This window comes from Vespula vulgaris, chromosome 2 (genome assembly GCF_905475345.1).
Source record: "Vespula vulgaris chromosome 2, iyVesVulg1.1, whole genome shotgun sequence".
Classification (NCBI taxonomy): domain Eukaryota; kingdom Metazoa; phylum Arthropoda; class Insecta; order Hymenoptera; family Vespidae; genus Vespula; species Vespula vulgaris.
The window spans coordinates 1,485,546-1,511,069 of NC_066587.1; the positions used below are offsets into that span (position 1 = coordinate 1,485,546).

Below are 25,524 nucleotides of genomic sequence, written 5' to 3' on the forward strand. Positions count from 1 at the left end.
CATAAATTTTATTGTGACGTACGAAAATCAATGATTTATCAGTTAATAAAATAATATTGTTTTTGTTTATATATATATATTATATATATATATTATTATATATATATATTATATTATATATAAATATATATTTGAAAAATTCAAACAAAAACAATATTATTTTATTAACTGATAAATCATTGATTTTCGTACGTCACAATAAAATTTATGTTAACCACGTATATAATTCATATTAATATACAGTATTTAGTTAAATAAATCCGAAAAATTCAAATTCAAACAATCTTGTTAAATATCATTGATAAATCATTGACTTTCATCGTGTGACGATAAAATTTCTGTTTATCACGTATATCATTCGATCATTCATATTAACATATTTTATTTACAGTTGTTTATGTAAACTCAAAATTTCAGATTCAAGTAATATTGTTTTGTTTAATAATAAAACATTGATTTCAATATATCACGAAAAATTTTCTCTCTCTCTCTCTCTCTCTCTTTCTCTTTCTCTTTCTCTCTCTCTCTCTTTGTTTTCCTTCCAAGGAAACAAATAAAACAGTCAGATAAAATCGACTTCTTCTCGTAAACATAATTTTGCCAACAATGTATATATGTTTTTCGCAGACTCAAACTATTTTATCGTCTTCCTCATGCACGAGAGCAAAGACGTTCATGGTATATACTATAGTTGAATGATTTACAACACGACTACGTTACCGAGAAACATGAAAATAGAAACAAGGTCTTCTCTTTACATTTCCTATGTATATACATATATATATGTGTATATATATATGTATGTATTTTTTCTTGATATTACAAATTGTAATACATATTAATCGTAAGTATAATAATAATAATTATTTTTATTATTATTATTAAAATTATAATTATTATAATAATATAATTGCATAGTATAAATGTTATATTTATATATTATAATAATTATTATTATTATTATTATTATTTGTTATTATGTCTACCACGTTTACATCAAGTTAAAATTTCATATCGATCAATTCAGATAAAACTTATGAAATTTATTTCAATCATGAAAAATACAAAATTAACCAATAAAAACGAGTTTATTATTAATCATTTATTTTTATTGTATTCATCGAGTTGAAATATGTCCGATCGATCAACGCGATTATACGTACGTATAATATATAAAATTTATTTCGATTCAAAATGAAAAGAAGGAAGGAAAAAAAAGAAAAAAGACATCGAAAGCTTCGGTTAATTGAATCGATTAATTGATTAATTGAATGATAAGAAGAGAAAAATAGACAAGAAAAAAGAAGAAAAATTGAAAAGAAAGAATAATATTTGTAATGCAATAATCAATTAAGCGAGTAAATGATAGGAGTCATTGGATGATTATGAAAAAATAATAATCTTTTAATGATTCGTTTATTCTTTCATAACGATAAAAATGAAATCCTCGAAACGGGTTGACAAGTCTCTCTTTTCTAATTAACAGCTTCGAAAATGTTTCATTTTATCCGTCAGATTATTATTCAGATTATTCAGATTTTATACGAATGCAAAATTTGCATAAATACAGTAACGACGTGTTTTTATCTATAAAAGATATTTTGCCATTATTCTTTTTTCCTTTTTTCGTTCTTCTTAAATCATACCCTTCCCTCGATTAACAGGTTTAATAACGTTACATTATTTTAGTCAGATTATTCGAAGTATTAAGATAATACGTAATCCAAATTTACATGAATGCAACAATTACGTGTTTTATTTAAACAAGATCTTTTATCGTTGTAGCAACGTCGAAAATTTTTCCCTTTGGAAATATTAATTATCATCATCATCATTATTATTATTATTCTTATGATTATTATTATCATTATTACCAACTATAATACTTACGATTATTATTTACTGTTATAATATATATTTAACAAATTATTATAATTCAATTAATTACTATAATTAACAATAATAATTATAATAACAATAATTGTTATAATGATAGTATTAGAATGACGTCGATTTGAAAGCTCGATAAAAAAGGATTAACGCAAACCGTGTAAAAAGATAAGTATAATTCGAGCTTGTGAAAGGAAAGTTTTTCCTAGCGATATCTACGAGTAGATTACACGGTCACGTTTCACCCCTTTTCTCCTGTACTCTTTCCTCTACCACCCTTTCCATCCCTATCCCCATCTGTGTCCCACAAGACAAGTCCTACACACCTCCGAAGCCGATCCAAATTCACAAGGGTAGGATATAACACACATACACACATACTTCTTTCGAAGTGTTGTAGATTCTAGAAACGAAATGGAGGGCAAGTGTTTGTAATAGTGACGCTAGTGTGTCATACTGAAAGTCTAGAAACTAATGCTACTCTCTCTCTCTCTCTCTCTCTCTCTTTCTTTCTAGATCTTGAGAGAAAAGAAGAAGAAAGGAGAGAGGAAAAAGAAGAAAAAAAAGAAAAGAAATAGGATATAGAACTAGCTCGGTGACTTCGAGACGTCGTCACCAAGAGTCGGTATGTAACAAAGACGAAGATGAGAGAAAAGGGGTAGGAGTGAGTGAGAGAGAGAGGGGAGGAGTGAGAGAGGGAGAGATGGACTCGAATAACATAAACTTTATCTCTCCATCTCGCTTTTATCCCACGTCGTCAGTTTAACTGTAAACAGTGTTACACAGTGGAACGTTAGTTAGTTGCTTTGAAACAAAACCAGAGAAAGAGAAAGAGAGATACTATACTATACTATATTATTTTATACTATACTAAACTATATATATATATATATATATATATATATATATATATATATATATATATATATATCTGTGAAAAATTTTGTTAAACGTTAAGTAGACCTGTGCGTTAATGTGTTCATTTAAATTAATTCGAGTTTACGATTCCTTTCTTTTTTCTTTTTTCTTTTTTCTTTTTTCTTTTCTTTTGATGCTGTTTTTAAAAAATATTTTATCAGTGATAAGATCCAAGGGAATTTATTAAATTAATTTTATATGCATTAAATGTACGTACGTAAGAATTATTTCTTGTTGAGTATATTGATTGTTATTGGTAATAAAATAAACCACAAAATATCTGATATATATATATATATATATTTATTTTTGGATATATAAAATAAATGGAATTGAATTAAAATAATATTCGAGTTCAATATTCACCAAAAAATTTCTTTTTGTTTTTACTAGAGATTAAAATCTATCTAACTGATATATTTTTCTATTCACTTTATTTTTTTATTTTTATTATTATTATTATTATTATTATTATTATTATTATTATTATTATTATTACATTATGAATCGAATATTTTCTTCTCAATGCAACTCGTTATCTAAATATTTCCCTTACATCGAATATTTTCAAATATAGCTCTTGTATTTTATTAAAAAAACACGATCGTTATCGAAACAACGATCATATAAAAACAATCAAGATGAAAAAATGAAATGATCGATGATTTTTACTTAAAAGAATCAAAAAGAAAGATATATAAATGATATTAAATAGTCATGATAACTTTCGCCATCGTTGATACGTAGAAAATTAAATACACCGTCATTTTTAGCCTCAAATCATAAAATAAATTAGAACATTCCTTTTTGTTTAAATCCATCGTCATAAGAACGAAATTCAGTCAGGCTCGAGAATTAAAGTAATCACGGTTGCACTGGAAATACTTTAACTCGATAGATATACGTAGATATATAAATACATACATATATATATATATATATAAACACACATATACATCCATAAATATATACATCCATAAATATATATATCCGTAAGATAAACAAGACGAAGTTTCTTAATTACGAACGACCGAGGTCTCCGATTAATTGCGAAGCCTCTGGTCCTTGTAGTCGTCTTCGTTGTGTCGTGTGAAATATAAGAAAGGAAAAGAAAGGAAACGAAGAAGGGAAAAGAAAAAAAAAAACGTAACAGAAAGGAGAAAAAAAGTAAGAAGAAAAAAAAGGGTGCGAAGGTAACAGGCACATACACGTACACGCACATACATATATACACACACATATACACACGTACAAAAAGAGAGAGAGAGGGAAGGAGTAAACAAAAAAGGGATGGAAGTTGAAAATAGATAGATAGATAGATAGGTAGATAGATAGATAGAGAGAAAGAGAGAGAAAGAGAAAGAGATGGAGATAAAGATAAAGGGAGAACTCGTGCGTTAGTAACGTCGGATAAGTACCAAGAACAAGAGAGATTCGTCCGATCTAGAACGAAAGATAAGAGGAGAGAGAGAGAGAGAGAGAGAGAGAGAGAGAGAGAGAGAGAGAAAAGAAACAAAGTCACTGCTCTTTTTTGTGAATTCCTTTCAGTAACGTTGCTCTCGTGGTAGGTTATTCGCAAGTCGGTGAAAAATATCTCTAAACGTTGGAAGGTGAGAGCACGTATTATCTTTCGAGGGATAAAAAAAAAAAGAAAATGAATTGAAGAAAAAAGAAACAAAAGAAAATTAGGAAAAAGATAAGGAAAGGGCAAAAGGAAAGAAATAAAGCGAAGAAGAAGATCGAAGAAGATAGAAAATATATAGAACATTTCGAACGATATATATGTATTTAACTGTGTGTGTGTGTGTGTGTGTATATAATACTCGGAACGAATAACAAAGGTAGTGAAAAGAAAAGGAAAATGGATGAGAAACTATAAATAAAACAAAATTGAAGAAATAGGGAAAGAAACTACGAAAGGAAATACGGAAAATAAAATACAAAAAAAGAACGACGGGATCGATTTCAATAATTTTTATTTGAAAGGAAAAGAGAGAGAGGGGGGGGGTGGAAGAAAAAGAAAAAGGAAAAAAGAAACGAAAATGAAGAATAATATCAAAGAAGGAAATTTCATAACAAATTTCGAATGATATATATATATATATATATATATATATATATATATATATATATATATATGAAATATTCGATCGAAAAAACGAAGATTGCGAACAAAAAAGGAAAATAAGTGGAAAAGTTCAAATTAAAAGATAAAAAAGAGAAAGCAAAAAAAATTATGGATAACCCCTACACGTACAAAAAAGGAAAAGAAAAAAAATCGTCGGGATCAATTTTTGAACCATTTTTCTGCCCTTTCTTTTTTCTTTCATAGACACACACACACATACACACATTTATATATATATATATATATATATATATATCTATATAATCGAAAGAGGATAAAAAAAAAGAAGAAGAAACAAATAAAAACTAAAATAAAACGAAACCATACGAAACGAAATAAAGCCAAACGAAAAAAAATCAAAAAAAAGGAAAAGAAGAAGAACATGAGAAAGAGAGAGAGAGAGAGAGAAAGAGAGAGAGAGAGAAAACAACGAAAAAAATACCCATACGATTTATCTTTCTTTCACGATACGGATGGCACGTAACACAGATCGTATATGGTTAGGGGCGTCGTGAGAGACCGACCTATTTTCTCCCTCTGCTCTAAAGCCTTTGAATTTCCATCGTTTTGAGGAGCGCCACTGCCAACGACGACGACGACGACGACGACGACGACGACGCCATCGTCGTCCTCATCGTCGTCCTCGTCGTCGTCGTCGTCGTCGTCGTCGTCGTCGACGTCGACGTCGACGTCGCCACGCTCAAGGGTTTGACCCATTTTTATATCCCTCTGTCTCTGTCTCTCTCTCTCTCTCTTTCTCTATCTCACTCTCTTATTCTCTTTCTCTCTCTCTCCTGCTCTCTTTCTATTTCTCTTTCTCTTTCTCTTTCTCTTTCTCTTTCTCTTTCTCTTTCTCTTTCTCTTTCTATATTTCTCTTTCTCTTTCTATATTTCTCTTTCTCTTTCTCTTTCTCTTTCTCTTTCTCTTTCTCTTTTTCTCTTTCTCTTTCTCTCTTTCTCTTTCTCTTACTCGCTCTTTCTCTTTCTCTCTTTACTTACAAAAGAGAAGGGGTAGCAGTACTCTCACATCCCCCTTGTCTTTACTCGTCCCACCACAACTTCGTGGTACACCGGCTGTTGGTTCGGAATCAGTATAAGAGAACGGACACGTTGATCCGCCATTAAACGAAAAATTACAATTATTATATGATATATTCTACGACGCATTTACTAGGACTATGGTCATAAACGCGTTATTAGATTTCTATTTTGAAGTAGTAATTTTGTGTAATAATTTTTTCTTTTTTTCTTGATTGCACAAACAATGTATTTCGGAATTTTATATATATATATATAATATTATTTTTTTATTTATATCCGAGTTTTACTTTTTTTGTGTAGATTACGAGATACTAAAATGTTTTGAAGTGAACGAAATACTATATATATATATTCTTTTTGTTTATAACAGTGTTATATATATTTCATATAATAATATTAATATATATATATTGTTTTTTGATTTCTTATTTTCATTTATTTATGATATACAGTACTGAATATTTTTAATAACAAAAAAAAATGAAAGAAGCAGCATATACAAATATCAAATAAACTACTTACTATTCCGACATTTTTACTTACTTGATCAATCCAATACTATTTATAAGTAATTGTCATAACGATATCTATCTTTGTCGTTTTATTTTTTTCTTTTGAATATTTCCGACGAAATTTATTAAGAATCGAGTACGACGTATATAATACAAGTCGATAGTAATAACCTTGATAATGATAATGAACGTCTTTTTTATTACGATTTCGCACGAGCTTACCCAACCAAGATGGGATCAACAAATATAACTTTACTTTTATACTCTTCCAACACATTGTATATACATATATTATATATATATATATATATATATATATATATATATATATATATATATATATATAAGATATTCAAAAGGTAGATTTCGTGAAACATATGTAATAACGTTAAGATAGATATCTCTCTAGCTAGAATATTTCTTTCTTCTTTTTCCTTCTTTCTTTTATTTTCTTTTTTTTTCTCTTTTTTTTTGTATTTATCAAAATTAGATTAGGATTACGAGGATCGAATGAAACTTAATTAATACATTTGCCCTAAATTTGTTCTTCTTGACACTGTTATATTTCTACATATAATATATATATATAATAAACATACATATATATATATATGTTTGTGGCTGTGTGTGTGTGTAGTATACTGTACATGCAACGTAACTTACGTTTAATGTTTATGAAACCCACAATGGATATCATAAATTCGCACTGAGATAAATGTAAAAGCTAGCATTGAATACGATATGGAAATCCATGTAATAATTATGTATACATATGTCTGTGTTCACATACATAACACATACACACACAGACACATACATATGCGATCTAAAAATTTATAGGACATCATTGAATACGAAGAAAAGTCAAAAAAAGTCAAAAAAAGAATAATTAAAAAATATTAACCCGTCAACCGGACGCGAATGTCGCATCGTTTGAATTATTACGAGAAAAATTTTTTTTTTTCGAAAAAGAAGAACAAACAAAATAAATAAAACAGAAAATGAAGAAGAAGAGAAAGAAACAAGAAAAATTTATCCGAACCGATCGAAAATAATTTCTCGTCGGTGACGAGTCGTAAAAAACAAAAAAATGGAAAAAGAGACGAACAAAAAAAAATAATAATAATAACAATAAAACAAGATACATAAATCTTCGTTCCTTTTAGTCGAAATATTCCGACGAACGAAAAATTTTTCCCGGGAGGGGCAATATTTTTTTTTTGTAATGATATTTGCGAATGAAAAAAAAATAAAAAGAAAAATAGAAAAAAAAACGAAAGAAAAAAAGAAAAAAAGAGAGAGAGAGAGAGAGAACACACAGAGAAAGAAAGAAAGAAAGAAAGAAAGAAAGAGAAAGAGAAAAAGAAAGAAACTAAAGATAATAAATTATTAAAAGGGAAAGATTTTGCTTCGATGCATGTTGGATTCACTTGTCCAGAGGAAGAACAGTCTAGATCCGACGAGAGTGAGCTTGGGAGAACGTGTATGTAAAAGTGAGAGAAAGAGAGAGAAAAAGAGAGAGAGAGAGAGAGTAAATGCTGGCCATTGGCCAGCCTACTTAACGTCCAGCCTAGTTGGAAGTACAGTTTCAATCTACTGACAGATCATACGCCGACCTTGTTTACCGGGAATCAAAGCTTTTCTGTAACGTTAGAAACGTCAACTATGAAAATAATGGACTGTCTTAAAAGAAGAAAGTAAAGGAAAGGAAGGAAGGAAGGAAGGAAGGAAAGATGGAAGAATGGAAAGAAGAAAAAGATGGAAAGATTGAGAGGAATAAAAGAAAAAGAAAATAAAGAAAAAGGATAAACTGGATCTCTTGGAGAATGAGAATAAAAGAAAAGATAAAAAAAGAGGAAGAAGAAGAAGAAGAAGAAGAAGAAGAAAGTCATATCATTCGAAGGACTCGTTAACTTAGAAGTGCTTTGGATTACATCGAGAGTGGATTAACTTCGAATAAGAGAGAGAATCTCTCTCTCTCTCTCTCTCTCTTTCTCTCTCTTTGCCTTGTAAAATTATCGTTTGACCTTATAAGACTTTGACAATGAGTAGAACAGAGTGAAAGAATCGTGGATAAGTCATTTGAATAAGTTTAATAGTACTTATCTATCTATGTATATACGTATGTATGAATATATGTATGTATGAATGTATATATGTATGAATGTATGTATGAAAGTGAACGAGAAGAAAGATGGAAAAAGTGTTATTCCAAGTTAGAGATTGAACTTTGAGAGATCGGTTATATATGATCTTATAGGACTTTGATAATGTTTAGAACAGAGTGAAAGAATCGTGGATAAGTCATTGGAATAAGTTTTATAGTATGTACGTATATGTGTGTGTGTACGTATGTATGTATATATGTACGTACGAAAATGGACGAGAAGAAAGATAGAAAAGTGTTATTCTAAGTTAGAGATTGAACTGTGAGTAAATCGTTAGAAAAGATTTCCTTCTATCGATCTATCTATCTATCTTCCATTCTTTTCCTTTTTTTCTTTTCTTTTTTTTTTTTGACGTCTTTCTTCTTTTTTAAATTTTCTACGCAAATAATAATTTTCTTTTTTCTTTTTTTTTTTTTACTCCTAACAACAGAGATTGTAAAACGTTAGATAAAATTTCTTACTTTCTATTCATCCATCCATTTGTTTTTCTACTAGTTTATTTTTTCTTTCTTTCTTTCTTTTCTTTTTCTTTTTGTTTTCTTTTCCTTAAAATTTTTACGTAAATAATAATTCTTTTTTTTTTTTTTCGAATATATTCACAAATCGCGAATAAATAAATCGTTCTAAAAAAATAAGATATCATTCTTCTCATTCTATTTGCGAAAATAATAAATTCTTTTTCAAATCCACTCACTCACTCCTAACGGTATCACGATCTCTTTCATTTCGCTTTCGGTTCTCTCGAAAACATCGTGCCGGCGTTCCTCCAAACATCCGATATCAGCGATGTAACAAAGATATTCGTCCTGTCCATTTTTGCGCTGGCCCAGCTTCCTTTTTCGTATATCCTTCCGTCTTGATATCGAATTACGACGCAACTTATATTCCCTTCTGAAACATCTACGAAGTTCCTCGATCCTTCTTGTTGCGGCTTCGACGGATACGTTAGGATTAATACGTTTGTAGGTTCTTATTAGTGTCTCGATCGTTTCGTTTTTATTCAAAGATTTATCGTAAAAACAATTAATCTGATTCGTTTCTTGCGATGTACCGGGTGAACACCATAACGACGACGACGACCACGACGACCACAATGGTGATATTTTTTTTTTTAATAAATTTTCTTTCTTTTCTTTCTTCTCCTTTTTTTTCCCCTTTACCAAAACAAAAAATATCGAATCGTTCGTTTCGTTCTTTTTATCCATGACTCTATTTATCTTTTTATGTATATATCTATTAATTAATTAATTTATTTATTTATTTATTTATCTATCTTTCTATATCTTTATCCTTCTTTAGATCTCTCTTTCGTCGAAGAAAAGAAAGAATATGATCGTCGAGAGAAAATATGATCGCCGGACACCGACGGCTCGTGACTAGTTTTAAACTGGATCACACGTTCTCTCTCGTATTCACCCTACGACAATCATCTTTTAACGAGCCAACAACATGATTCAAGCTCGTTTAAACGACGCTCCGGTGGTTCACTTGACAACTGTTTTCATTCGATATAATTTTCTACGAAATTCAAATGTGCTCCGATTTCGATCACGTACGAAGAATAATTTTTACGTTTAGAACGTTTAAGATCTATGTTTTTGTTTTCCACATTAACGATAATGTGATAAAGGATTTGATGGAAAAAGGAAAAAAGAAATTAATCTTTTTTGACAATTTTCTTTTTTGCTTCTTTTTTCCATTTGAGCGATATTATCGCTTTGGAATTTTTTTTTTTTTTTTTATAATAATAAGAATAGGTTATTTCCCTCTCAAATTTAAAGAGACATTATAAGAAACAATAATTTTTCCTTTTTTTTTGATTTTTTTTTTCTTTTTATATATAAAAATATATATAAAAATATATATAATGTATATATATATATGTATGTTATAATGTGTGTGTGTGTATTAGATCATTTTTGTTATTAGTTGGTCTATTAAAAAATTTGAAAGATACTTAATAAAAAGAAGAAAGAAAGAAAAAAAGAAAATATTATAAAAAAAATCCTGAACACCAAGATTAATACAAAAATTTGTTCCTCCCTATTCCTAGTATCCTTTGACATCCCTAAATATCATCTAAATATATTTTTAGAATTCCTCCTCTCGATAAACGCACGTAAGCAATTCTTTTTCGAAAATCCCTGACACAGTGGAAAGTTAACTTACGAATATCACTTGAGAACGATGCGTTAGACAATATGTTCACCCTTAGATGAAATCGTCGTTCTTGAATTTTTATCGTAACATGATATACGGAAATTGGAGAGAAAAGAAGAAAAAACGGCGAAAAAAAAATTACAAAAATTAAACAAGAAAAAAAAAAGAGATTATTCCAAGAGGTATAAAAAAATAAACTTTAATAGTACATTATTTATTGACTAAATATTATTAGATAGTATACGTAAACGAGAAAGACGATGATAGACAACGAAGCAGAGATAAACAGAGAAAGAAAGAGAGAGAAAGAGTTTAAAGTTACGAATATTGAGAGACTACGACATATGTGTATATACATAGACTATTTTTATTTTTCGGATACCCGATATCAAATAGCTTCACTCGATATCCCATGTGTCCTTGATCGGATACCATGCTTCCTATTCCGTTTATAAAAGAAACTCTATATAGAAACTCTTTCTATAGATATGATATGTCTATGTATCAGCATATACACAAGATACCCTAGAATTCCTAATATGTATCTATGTATGTATACGAGATAAGGATTCTTGAAATAACAGTAACAACTTGGACAGGTTGGATATCTGAAAAAGTTGAAGGTTTCCTTTTCAAACGAATATTTTTGAAGTCGATTTTCACGAGACTACCTTTTAAACGATAGAATCCATTTGTTTAGAATGTTTTCGGATATATATGTATATTTTTTTTTTCTTTCTATTTTTAATCCTCTTCTTCTTTTTATTTTTTCTTATTTTTCTTTCTATCGATCAATCGAGATAACGAATTTATGGGGGTAATAATAGATCGAATAATCATCTTTCTATCTCTTTGTTTCTCTTTTTCTTTTTTTTTTTATCTATCTATCTATTTATCTATCTATCTATCACCGTTTGATTCTTCCCGTAATAACTTTAACTCGATTTTTTTTTCAAACTTACTTTTTATTCGTGATCAACGAGGCGTTTGATGGTGCTTAAAGGAAGGAAGAAAAAAAAGAGAGAAAATAACGATGACGACGATGACGACGACGACGACAATTTATGATTGCTCAAAGTAAGGATAAAAAGAGAGGGGGAGAAAGGGAGAACATTATAAAAAAAAAAGAAAATAGAAAAAAATAAATCATATAGGACATGAACGGCTAGGGGAACGGAAAGATTTGCTTCTGGCTTTAACGTTTGAAAATTATGTCAAAAGAAAAAAAAAGGGTAAAAAGAAGAAAGTAAAATCAAGTGAACAATTAGTAGTAGTTAAGTGTGTAAAATAATACATTTTATTATATCGGCAAAACATATGGAATATTGTGTATGTGTGTGTGTGTGTGTTTGTGTGTTTGTGTAATAATTTTAATAATATATATATATATCTTTAAACGTGTAATTACATCGACGTAAATAAGTACGCTAATTTTTGTCTACGTTAAGCGTACACAGGGGTTAAACGAAATAACGGAAACACTGTATCTCCATTATTTCGTTCAATCCCCTCGTTAGTACGAAAGATAAAAAAAAAAAAATAGAGAAAAGATTTATAAAACAGCTGTGCCATGACGAAAGACAAACGATTTAATCGACAAGCATTTTTCATGTATTAAAATCTAATCTCTGAAGCGGAAATCTAGCAACGAGCTTAATTATATCTACCTACGTTAATTTTTTTTAGCTAACATACGTATAAAATGCTTGAATAAAATAATGGTCGCATAATGTTTCCATTATTTTGTCTAATCCTTCGATTATACATATATATATATATATATATATATATATTATGTATGTGTTTAATTTAAATAAGGAAAAACGATCGATACCATATCATTTATTGCAAAAAGATTTTTCACATAATTATATAACTACGTTTTCTCGTTGAACAAGAAAGAACAAAAAGAAAAAAAAAAAAAAAAAAGAAGAAGAAAAAAATATGTCTACAATTCGTTCGAATCGGATCGTGAGTTATTTGATCGCGTTGAAAAACCCCGGGAAATGAAATTGAAGGAATAAAGACGAGAGTAGTGTCTCGTTGCTCGCGAATAAAAAGAGGATCTCAGCAAAGGCAGATGGGAATTATTACGACGAGTTTTTTCCGCTCGAATGCTCGCTAATATCAAAGGAATCACTGGAATCCCTTTTTAACAATGCACTTCTATATATATAAATCTATCCATGTATCCCATGTTACTCTATCCTCATTTAATATATTCATCCATTATAATTTCATTTTTTGTTCACTAAATCCAAAGAAACTATTACGTATGAATATTCGAATTTATTAATTAACTTTTATTATATATTATACATTACATATTATTCATTATGTGTGTGTGTGTGCATGTGCGTACCTATGTGTATGTATCTTAAGAGATATTCCTTTTTTATCGAATAATAATATAATGTGTGTGTACGTGTGTTAAATTACATTTTCTTTTTATTAAATAAATATAAAAAATTAATAAAAAGGAAGGAGAAAAAAGTTTCATATAAAAGTTCAAAGATACGTCCGGCAATCGAATAGATCCAAGAAATAGTGTGTAAATTCATATTGAAATCTGAGAACATATCATCGTCTTTTCCTTTTTCTCTTCATGTTTTATTATTATCGTATGGAGAATTGAAATTTTATCGAAAAAAATAGGATATCATTGTAGAAAATATTGGAAAACGATATAGGACCGCTTTTGATTATTGAAATAAAATTTAACGAAAAAGAAAAAAAAGAAATAGAGAGATTGATATTGTGAATCCATGAAACTATTGTATTGTATAATCGAAATCCGTAGACATGTTACTGCATCAACTTTCTTTTTCTTTCTTTCTTTCTTTCTTTCTTTCTTTCTTTCTTTTCTTTTATTTTATTTTATTTTTTTTTTCTTCTTTTCTTTTTTATATCGTAGAAATGAAATCAACGATAAAATGTATAACATGCGAGAGAAAATATTTGAAAATTGATCGGAACGAAATTCGAATATCGAACAAAGTGTTTCAAAGACATATATATATATATTTTCTATCGATCTCTACATTTATTTTTATTTCTTTACTCACGTAGTACTCTTAGAATTTCTCAAGATTTTCAACCACCTTTTTAACAATTACTTACGATAAAATAATTATCTAAAATAGTGAAATCGTCGAGAAAAAAAAATAATAATAATAACGTAACAAAAAATTTTATCAGAAAAAACTCGATAAAATCTAAGCATAAAATTCTTCACACCTAATATAATTTTATTACCGTATTTATTTCTATTTTCTGAATTACATCTCCCTCCTTCCCTTCACTCTCGACGCTTTCAAAATTTGCAACATTTTTATCTCTTTTACAATTTTTTTTTTCTTTTTTTCTTTTTTTTTTTACTAAACCTTTATTTTTTTATTATCGTAGAAGTCAAATAATCGAGGATAAGAGTGGTAAGAAGAACGTAACAAATTTTATCTAATCAAAAAAAAATTATATACATATATATATATATATATAAAACTATAAAATCGAAGAAAACATTCTCGAAAATCTGAAAATTACGATATCGATTTGCATTATTTGATTTATTTCTATTTTTTTCGTTACAACCCCCTTAGAGCTCGCGAGATTTTCAATCCTTTGACAATTCCTCACAACGGACCGTCTCATTTCTTTTTCTTCACCTTTCGTTTTCTTCTTTCATTAAATTTTCTTTCATAAAAATGGACGAGAGAAAGAAAAACTAAAGCATAAAGGGTTGCGTCTGATAAGAGAGAGAGAGAGAAAAAAGAAGGGAAAAAAATTAGAGAAAAAAAATAAAAATAAATAACAATGAACAGAAAAAAAAAATTCTATAAAATCAACATGGAAGAATATGGGGGGGGAGTAATTGTAAAAAAGAAAAAAGGAGAGAAAGAGAGAGAGAGAGGGAGAGAGAGAGAAAAGAAAAAAGAAGAATTAAAAATGAATATTAAAAAAAAAACAAATAAATAAAAAAAAAAAGAAAAGCTTTTCGATGATCGAAGGGAAATATTTAAAGGAGATATCTCGTAGATTGAAATGATGCGTGTTTAGGGGTCGGTTATTACGCCGTGGAGTTTATGAAAAAAGCTTTTGAAAGAGTTGAGTCCTTTGGGTTTTCCGTGCTCTCTTGGAAAGTTCAGCGGGTCGAAAAAGTGCGAGAGAAACTAACACAGAGAAGGAGAGAGAAAAAAAAAGAGAGAGAAGGAACGAGTAAGGGTTGGATAGTGGTGAGAGAGAGAGAGAGAGAGAGAGAGAGAGAGAGAGAGAACGTTCCGTTAGTGCCCATATCACAAGATTTATAAATCCTGCTAGTGCTGAGATTTTTTGCATAGCATCGAACTTTTCGACTATGAAGTTTGTTCGTACTTTTACCGTACGATTTTACGATTGCATTCTAGAAAAATCTGACATTTCGGTACATACTCGATAACGCATTTAGACGTGTTTGATTTCTAAACCTTAAAAGCAAATGCACGAAATCAAATTCTCGAATTAAAAATGTTCGAAACGTAGTCGCCGTCATCGTCGTCGTTGTTGTTATTGTTATAAACGATGTTAACAGCAACAAAATGTCAAAGGAGAAACGAAAGAAAGAAAAATAAAAGGGCGTCGAAGTCATTTAGAACGAAAATGACACAAAAGAATGAAAAGACTCCGAGATTTCGTTTTTTTTTTCTTCCTTCCTTTTTATTTCTCTTTTTTTTTCTTCTTTTTTTGTCTTATACAATCTTTCCCTTTTTCTTTTTTTTTTCTTGTTTCTCCTTTTTTTATTTAAGGAATAATACGTCATAATTTTCATCACCTATGGAGTGTCCAAAAAAAAAAAAGAAAAAAAAAGAAGAAATCGAAGGAGGGACGGAAAATAAAATAGAAGGGTTTCATCGAAATCGAATACAAAGAAAAAAATAAATAAAGCGGAACGAAAAGAAAATTTTTTTCCTTTTTTCACGTCCTTTCTTTCTTTCCTTTCTCTTATTAATCAATAAAGAACAAGAAAAGAAGAAAAAAAAGGACGAAAAAGAAAAGATTACAGAAGCAGACGAAAGAAAGACAGAAAATGAAATGAAAGGACGTCGAAATTCGGAACGAAAACGACAGAGCGAAAAAGAAAAAGAGAGAGAGAGAGAGAGAAGAAACAAAAAATACAAAGAAAGTAAAGCTCGATCGAGTTTTAATTCTTTTCTTTTTTTTTTTTTTTTAATCGTGTTCTTTTTTTTTTATTTTTTATTTTTTCTTTCCTCTTAATCGAATTAAAACTAGCTCGAGATTTACTTTCTTTCTCAGTTTTTCTTTCTTCCTCTATTCCTTTCTTTCTTTCTCTCCCTCTCTCTCTCTCTCTCTCTTCTTTTTTTGCTTCTTAGTCACATTAATCATCCCTTATGTACATATCGTATCACATGTATCACGATTTTTCGTTATTTAGGAAGAAAAAGAGGAAGAGAGAAAGAGAGAGAGAGAAAGAGAGAGAGAGAGAGAGAGAGAAAGGAGCAAAGCTTGTGACGAATTGAAGTATAACGTCAAGCGCGATACCACAGACCCGATAATCCTTCATCAAGCTCGACAGCACGTCGACCCTTTTCACATAGTCGTTCGCTAACACATTTAAAGTATTCCGCTTGTTAGTAATTCACGTGTATTCGTGTACATAAATGAGTGCATTAAAAAGAGTGAGCGATAGAAAAAAAAAACAAACAGAGAAAGAAAGAAAGAGAGAGAGAGAGAGAGAGAGAGAAGAGACGATAATCAAGTTTTAATAAACGTGTAAAATATAATTTTTTATTTGTCCGTATAAAAGAGATCACAACGAAGGAAAGTAAAGAAGGAAGGAAGGAAGGAAAGAAGAAATAAATAAATGAATAAATAAATAAATAAATAGAAAGATCGATAGATCGGGGTCAATGTATTTACGCTTGCTCGTAAATATGACAGAGACAAGCATGGAGATGGAAGGATTTACGTGTATATCTATCTCTATGTGTCTTGCATCTATATATGTATATATATATATGTGTGTGTTTGCGTGAACGTATATGTGTGTGCAAAAGGGGGGAGTGTCGAAGGGAACTTAAATTATGCCAGCAGTTTTCTTCGGGGCAAGTCGATACCGACCGGTCTAGAAACGAAAGAGAAGGGGAAATAAAGCGAAAAATAAAAATTAAAAAAAAAAAGAAAGAAAAAAGAAATAAGAAAATGAAAAAAAAAGGGGGTAATAAAAAAAAAATTCGTGGGAAATGCTCAGGGCCATGAGTCGATAAATCTCTGGCTTCGGGGCCGTTCGTTCGAGTAAACAGGACGATCGATAAAACTTCTCTTTCTCTCTCTCTCTCTCTCTCTCTCTCTCTCTCTCTTTCTTTCTTTCTCTTTCTCTCTTTCTTTCTTTCTGTCTGTCTGTCTCTCTCTCTCTCTCTCTCTCTCTTTCTGTAAGGTACATAAAACTTCTTTTGAGAAATTTTACGAGAAGGTACACAATGTAAATCGGCTTTCAGATGGAAATCCACGTTCTACTATCGATGTATTTTATCAAATCGAATTTGATTTATATATAATATCTATAAATAATAATATCTATATTTATCTATATCTAATTTATTCTTTATATATATATATATATAAAATTATGAATGATTTGTGTCCTCTTGCGATAATTTTTCAAAATAATTGCTACAACTTTTTTTCCTCCTTCTTCCATTTCTTTCCTTTTTATTATACAAATTAACTTTCGTATATAATAATACAATTGCAATTTATAGTTTAGACGTCTTATTTAAAGTTTAAGCGCCCCTAAACTTCAGAAAATATTGACTACGAATCACGCTACAAGTTTTTTAAACGAATGAAAGAGGAAGAGAGAAAGAAAGAGAGAGAGAGAGAGAGAGAGAGAGAGAGGAAATTGCAAAGTTGTTTACATTAGAAACGTATTGATCGAGTGATCTCCAATTGAGATTTGTAGATTAATGATTCGTGTTCTGTTAATTCTATGAAATACTTTTTCTTACAATCGAAAGCATGGAACGTTCACATACATACATATTACCTGAAGCAATATAAATCCTTCATAATTAATTTACTTGACAGATCTATTATTTTAAAAGAAATAATATAATTAAAAAAATCGTTATTTCTCTTTTGTTTTTTTCCTTTCTTTTATTCTTAGCCGTCATTCAATGTTTAACGTGCAAATTTTATCTATTAGTATATATATATATATATATATGATTATATAAATAAATGAAAAATTATATACACATACATATATATATATATATATATATATATATATTAAAAATCCATTTTTGTCCATGTAACTCGACAGGTTTTTTCTTAATTAATTCAAAAAAGAAAAAGGAAAGATTTCAAAATCGAAAAAAGAAATTAAGAAGAAGAAAAGAATATTGTCCGAATAAATATAGAAAGCTTTCTATATGTGTGTGTGTGTGTGTGTGTGTGTGTGTGTGTGTGTGTGTGTGTGTGTGTGTGTGTGTGTGTGTGTGTGTGTGTATATATGTACATACGTCGAAGTGCTTTAAAATCGTCTTTTTTAATGTCACGAATAAAATAGCAAAAGTACTAAGTAAGTACATAGAGTTCTATGACGTGCAGTAATTATCGTCATCGAAAATATTATGAACGGTTCTACAAACGTTTGTTTTCGCCGGAAGGTAAAAGAAGTTAAGATAAAGTTCTCTTTCGTTGGATTTGGATAAAAGAAAAGATAGAAAGATAGATAGACAGATAGATAGACAAAGAAAAGAAAGAAGAAAACGGCCCAGTTACTCTTTGAGAAAGACGATATCATCCATCGTTCGCGAATTGTGATGTTAGTGGCAAGTATAAAAAAAGGACGGACGTGATGAGCTAGCTAGCACGATTTCCTGAGTAAAATCCTCTCTCTCTTTCTCTCTTTCTCTTTCTTCAGGGTCACCTCGCCTAACCCTGAGGTGTTTTCATCAATTCCATTCTCCCTGCTACAGTCGCGTGGTAAGACGACGACAAGTAGTAAGAGTCGTAGACAGTTCGATATCTACATGCAAAGAAGGTAGATGAGATTTGAGATGTTGGTCGGTTAGTCGGTCGATTGGTTGGTTGCTTGGTTGATTGATTGGTTGGTCGGTTAGTTGGTCGATTGCTTAGTTGGTTGTTAAGTTAGTTGCTTGGTCGGTTGATTGTATGAAAAATATAAAAAGTAGATGAAGGTGAGATCGAGACTGTTCAACGATAGAAATCGCGAATGGTATCTCGCGGAGGCCGCGATTTTGGCAGCTCTAGGAGTCTCCGAACATCACGAAGGCCGTTTCAAGCCTGAGGGATTTTGAAACGATGAGGTAGAGCTAAAGGTAAAGGGTGAGCGAGCTGAGCTGAGCTGAGCTGAACTGAACTAAGCTGAGGTGAGGTGAAGTGAAGGGATGGTTCGTAGAAAAAAGGGGAACTGGTGGAAAGGGCGACGTTGGTATTAGTGCACTCTCTTTTCTCTGTTAAAGAAAAAAGATAGGGTAGGGTGCTAGAGGTGGGTGTTAAAAAGGGAAAAAATGGTGACGGAGGGGAAGGTAGAAGAGGGTTGAGTTTAGGTCTCCGATCTTTTTTCTTTCTTTTTCTTTTTTTTTTTTGTCCACCTCCTCTCTCCACCCTTCCTGTGTGTTGTTCACTGATTGCACCGGTTACTGGCTACGTGCCAGTACTGATAGTGTCGTGATTTACATATACTACTACTACTATTACTACCAATACTTCTTATACGTGCTGTTATATCTAAAATCGTGTTTGTCAATCTGTCCGTAGTAATATGTGTACATATGTATATTCGCGTTAGGGGGTGCGTGCCTGTGTATTCGTATTTGTGTTGTATTAAACGAGCCCTTAGAACGACCCAATCGAGATTCGAAATTCGTCGAAGGGGGGTCGATGGAGAAGAGGGGTAGGAAGAAATAGGGATAGGATAAAGGGGTAAAAGGAGTAGGGGTTGTACAGTTGGAACGGTGGATTACCTTCTACCATCGAATCGAAAACGATAGAGAAAAGAGATTATTCGTTGGATTGGATTGGATAAAGAAAAATACCGAGCTGTATTATCGATGTAAAAAATTAAGGGGAGGAAAGAGATAACGTGGAAAGTGATGAACCAAATGGAAATAAAAAAAGAGAGAGAGAGAATCCTCCTACAAAAAAAATGAATAAAGAAAGAATTAAAAAAAAAAAAGAAAAAAAAAAGAGGAAACGAAAAAGATTTTTACGTAATGGAATATGAATATGGAGTATGAATTTATACGAACGAAAATCATACGAATTTTTCTCGGCTTCGATTAAAATGACTTTTTGATTTTCAAAATGTGAAAACGCACGGGTGGAGGGATGAAGAGGGGTTAAAAGGAAAACTCGCTCAATCCCGATATGTCCGATAAAAAAAGAAAAGAATTGAAAAAAAAAATTAAAAAAAATCATACACACACACACACACACATATATTCGATACGAACGTAAAATCGAACGTAAGCAAGCACTTAACACGTATTCTAAGTACTTACTTACGCGTGACGGCAAGTCGTCTCGTTAAAATCATTAAATCATAAAATTCGACGGTGAATTTGATTGAAGGGTGGGAGGGTAAGGAGAGGAGGGGGTGAAGAAGGTAAAGAAGGAAAAAAAATGAAAAAAAATAATAATAATAATAATAATAATCAACGAAAACAACACAGAGTAAAAAGAGTTGTAGAAAAGCATAAACCCTAAGACACCTTTCACCCCCATCCCCATACTATCATCACCTTCAACACCATTATCGCGTTTCCTTTATTTTTTTGCTCATTTCGTTTGTTTCCTTTTCGTTTTTTTTTGTTTTTATTTCTTTTCTCTTTCTATTTTTTTTTTTTTTTATTTCTCAGGTTTAGTCTCGACGCTGCCATGACCGCCATACTTAATGCGGCACGAGAACGTGACGTAATAACCGCGGACTTGCGTATAAAATATCAATATTTTTCCACCGCGGCTATGCCAACGGCGACAGCTACGAGCAACGACGCTCGATGTCGCGCACTGACACGCTTTCTCAACTCCATACGTATCTTATTTTATTCTAATTATTCGCATACACGTGCATAGGTAACATAGGTGGCATATACGGTCGTATAAGAAAGAGAGAAAGAAGGGGAAGAGGAGGGGTGAAGAGTGAGAGGGTGAACAGAATGAAGAGAAAATTTCAATGAAATTTTTAGTCCCAAAATTTTCACTACGTTACGACGAAATATTGTATTATTAGAAGAGGGGAATAAAGAGTGAGAGAGAGAGAGAGAGAGAGAGAGAGAGAGAGCGTTTATGGTGGATTATGGCGTAATCTGAAACTAATTTTAATATTGGCAACATTTTTTGTTATTGTTACTGTTACGTTTAATATTGTTGTAGTGCTATTACGTTAGAACGTTACATTATTTTTTTTTTTTTTTTTTTTTTTTATTGAGAAATGTTAATTAAATATGTATATATTTTTTTTTTGCGTAATCAAAGGAATAGATATTAATAGCATATACGTGGTAGGTTCAACGTTGTATGTATAAGAACGAGAGAGAAAGAGAGAGTGAAAAGGATGAAGAGAAAATTTCAATGAAATTTTTAGTCCCAAAATTTTCACTACGTTACGACGAAATATTGTATTATTAGAAGAGGGGAATAAAGAGTGAGAGAGAGAGAGAGAGAGAGAGAGAGAGAGAGAGCGTTTATGGTGGATTATGGCGTAATCTGAAACTAATTTTAATATTGGCAAAATTTTTTGTTATTGTTACTGTTACGTTTAATATTGTTGTAGTGCTATTACGTTAGAACGTTAAATTGTTTGTTCTTTTTTTTTTATTGCGGAATATTAATTATTTTTTAAATATTAATTTATTAGATATTAATTAAATATATATATATATATATATTTTCTTTTTGTGTAATCAAAGGAATAGATATTAATACAAGCGAGAAATATATAAATAGGAAATAAATTTTTTTCTTATTAGCAAAATTGTTTTCATTGAGAGAAATTTTACTTTTCCTTCTTTATTATTATTATTATTATTATTGTTATCGTTGTTGTTGTTGTTGTTGTTGTTGTTACTACAGAACGTTAGACCTTTTTTTTTAATTACGATAAAATAATTACGTATATTTGTCTAATTATTATAAAGGAATAGATACTGGAAACATGCGAGTAAGGAGAAGAGATAAATAAATTAATTAAAAAATAAATAAATAAATAGAAAGGAAAAAGAAAATGATAAATCGTAAAGTGGGTTAAGATAAAAGTAGATAAAATGTATGTAAGTACCTATCTTATTAAATATTGAAATCTTTTTGATGGAAGAATGAAAATAGAAAAAAAAAAGAGGAATAGAGAAATAAAATCTCTTTCTCTTTCGTTCATATCTCAATCTTTCTCTCTTTCTCTTTCTCTCTACTGTACGATTACAATCAAAGTTTAAACGATTAAGTCGTCGAATAAAAAGAATCGATCTCGTTACGCTCGGACGCTTAAAGGAGGCATTTTTTCCAATAGTAATAAAAAATAAAAAGGTAAGCGAAATGTAGAGAGATGTAATCAAAAGAAAAAGGAAATAAAGGAGTGCTTTTGTACTCTACCAAATCCGTTCTAATTCGATATAATATAATCGATATAATATAATAACGATAGAGTGTAATTTATTCCGATAGTATCGATATGATGAGAATCAAAAACGGAAATGAGATATGCCTCTCGAAAAACGAGAGAAAGAGAGAGAGAGAGAGAGAGAATTTATTTTTTCGATGAATAATTGGAATGAAAAAAAGAAAAGAAAAAAAGGAGAAAAAAATTCCTTCGTTCAGGAGATTTGACGATTAAAGGGAAGGAAGGAAAAAAATGTAAAAAAAAAAAAAAAAAAAGAACAAGAAAAAAGAAAGAAAAGGAAAATGGTGCTAATTGAAAGTGGGACCATGTCGAGATTTTCGATACAAAAAATATTTCGTAATCAGGCTTTTTATTTAAATGGAAAATGTATTAAAAATCGCGTTGTTTACTTGCAGTAAAATACTTTTAACATTTTTCAAAATTTAACTAACATTTTTGTTTGTTTATTCTTTTTTTTTTTAGTTCTGTTTGTTTTCTAATTCCTTTTTTTTTTCTTTTTCTTTTATTAATTTACCCTCAGATTTTAATCGAATATAATTACATTTCTTACATATAATATAAATGTAGTAAATCGTTTGTAGGCATAATTTTTTTTCTTTCCTCGTGATAAAAATAAAGAATAAAAATAAAATAGAATAAAAATAGAAAAGATAAATTGATTATTTAAATTAACTATTGTATTCAAGATGGAAGAATATATATATGTATATAAAATAATAATAATAATATCAAAATTTATCGAAAAACTAAACAAAATGGTAGGATAGAAGATGAAAAATAAAAAGATGATAACGTTATATATCTCTTCTCGCTCTCTCTCTCTCTCTCTTTCTATCTGTCTTTCTATCTGTCTTTCTCTCTTTCTTGGGAAATCACTAACCAAGAGAAATAGAAACGTGTGAAATACGAAAAAACGAGAAATTCTCATTAAGTATATAAAACTATGATTCCTCGGGTTTCAAAAGTCGTCCCAAAAGAAATCAAGGAAGAGCACGAAAATTTACTACCATTTCTTTTCTATTTTCAATTCCTTTTGCAATCTTTAAAATATTCAATAAAAAAAAAAGAAAGAAAGAAAGAAAAGAAAAAGATAGAGATAAAGAAGTAAATAAGGAATGATAAATAACGACCAAGATTATTACTTTAATACCCTTTCTTTATTTCCTGAATATTTTTTTTTTTTTTAACTATCCTTAAAATATTCTAGTAAAAAAGAGACAAAAAGAAAAATGAAGAAAAGGAAAAGAAAAGAAAAAATAAATAATGACGAAAATTCTTACTTCGGCCCCATTTTTTTTTTTCCCATCAAATTCCTTCCTTCGAGATCTTCCAAGTATACTAAATATATAATTAAAAAAATAAATAAATAAAAAAAATAAAATAAAATAAAAAAATAGATAAGTAAATAAAAGAGAAAAAGAAAAAAGAAAAGGAAACAAGGACACGTTAGCTGATTAATTTATAAGATAAAAATGTAACGTCGATCGTAAAATCGAATTCGATAAAGTGCGCTGCTTGAAATTTCAGTGAATATTTATCTCGTTTATCTCGTTAATGGGTAATCAGGGCAAAGCTTTAGGGGTGTTAACGTTCGCTTCGATCGTCGTTGGATAACCGGAAGAAGCATACGTTTCCGTCCGATGCTAAATCGTTTCGTCGAATAATCCAAAATTATTTGCCCAGAGATAAAAGATAAAAACAGAAGAAAAAAAAACAGATAATAAAAAATATATAAGCTAAAGTTTAATCGAGGTTAATCCGATATTTCTCACAAATATATATCTTTCATTTTATTTTATATGAAAAGAATTTTCGTAGAATATATTCTATATTTCAATTCGTCCAAAATAAAAAAATATATATATATATATATGTATATATATCAAATAATTTACAACGAAGATGAAAATGAAAAAATAAAAGAAAAATTATATTTTAGTCATGATTAATTATACTTCTCTTCTTTCTCTTACTCTCCGTTCTATCTTATCTAGAAAACCTTTTAGACGTAACTCTAATTTATCGTATTTCTTGAAAAATATATATGTATAAAAAGAAGAAAGAGGAACAACTGTTAAGACGATAAAGATAAAATTAAAAAAAAGAAAAAATAAAGTGTCACAATCGATGTCAATTATATAATTATCTTCTCTGTATTATCTTTCATCCCCCCACGAAAAAAAAAAAAAAGGAAAAGAAAATCGTCGACACGATCCACTTAAAAATAACCTATCGAAGAAGTTTGATGAGTGAGTTTATGTAGTAAAAAAAAGAGAGAGAGAGAGAGAGAGAGAGAGAAAAGGAGAAAAAAAAGAAAGGAAAAAAGAAAAAAGAAGAGTAGATAGTTAACGATTTCATGATTTCACATCTCGTTTCACCGTCTTTCACTTTCGGAAATAAACGAGAATACGGACTTCCACCGGTAGACTGGCGTCTATTTGAGAATCCTAAATGAGAAATGCCACGCCATTCCATACTCGCACGAATTGCCAACGGAAATAAGGAGGTACTGCTGAGATATTTCACCGCAAGGTCGAACTTACAATTCGTAGTGAAATCGACACAGACAACGTCATAATAATAATAATAATAATTTATAATACTAATAATCATTATTATTGTAATAATAAGTACTATTGCAATTATTTTTGTTATTAATATTATTAATAATAATCATTATAATTTCTATTATTATTATATTTATAATACAATTTTCTATAAATTTTATGAAATAAAATGACAATTAAGATTAACAATGAAAAGAATGTATATATTTATATATTATATATATTATATATACATAATTACATATAATTATATATAAATTATAATATACAATATATATATATATATATACACGTAAATATACCTATACCGATCATTCTAATAAAAATCATGAAATATTTTCAGGTCATTTTGTCAACGTCATTGTAGAAAGTCTCATTTATCCCAGGACGACGACGATCTCACAATATATGTACGTAGATAAACGTATGATATTCGAATCGACCTTATTTTCTCAGAATTATTCAACGCAACATTCATACCGCGTCATTTATTATCGTT

General features: G+C 29.8%; 1 protein-coding gene across 6 annotated transcripts in view; it reads right to left on the minus strand.

Moving 5' to 3' along the window:
• Positions 1-25,524, minus strand: part of LOC127061570 (sodium channel protein 60E-like) — a 97,141-nt gene that overhangs the window by 45,072 nt on the left and 26,545 nt on the right. The window contains exon 1 of one of the 6 annotated variants that reach the window (XM_050988621.1): positions 9,356-10,316. The exons of 4 other annotated variants lie outside the window; for them this stretch is intronic. In XM_050988621.1, the coding sequence (XP_050844578.1) occupies positions 9,356-9,862 (507 nt within the window). In that variant the 5' untranslated portion in view covers positions 9,863-10,316. Of the gene's footprint in view, positions 1-9,351; positions 10,317-25,524 lie in introns of those variants that run through there. One more of the 6 variants, XM_050988622.1, reaches the window with a different exon arrangement.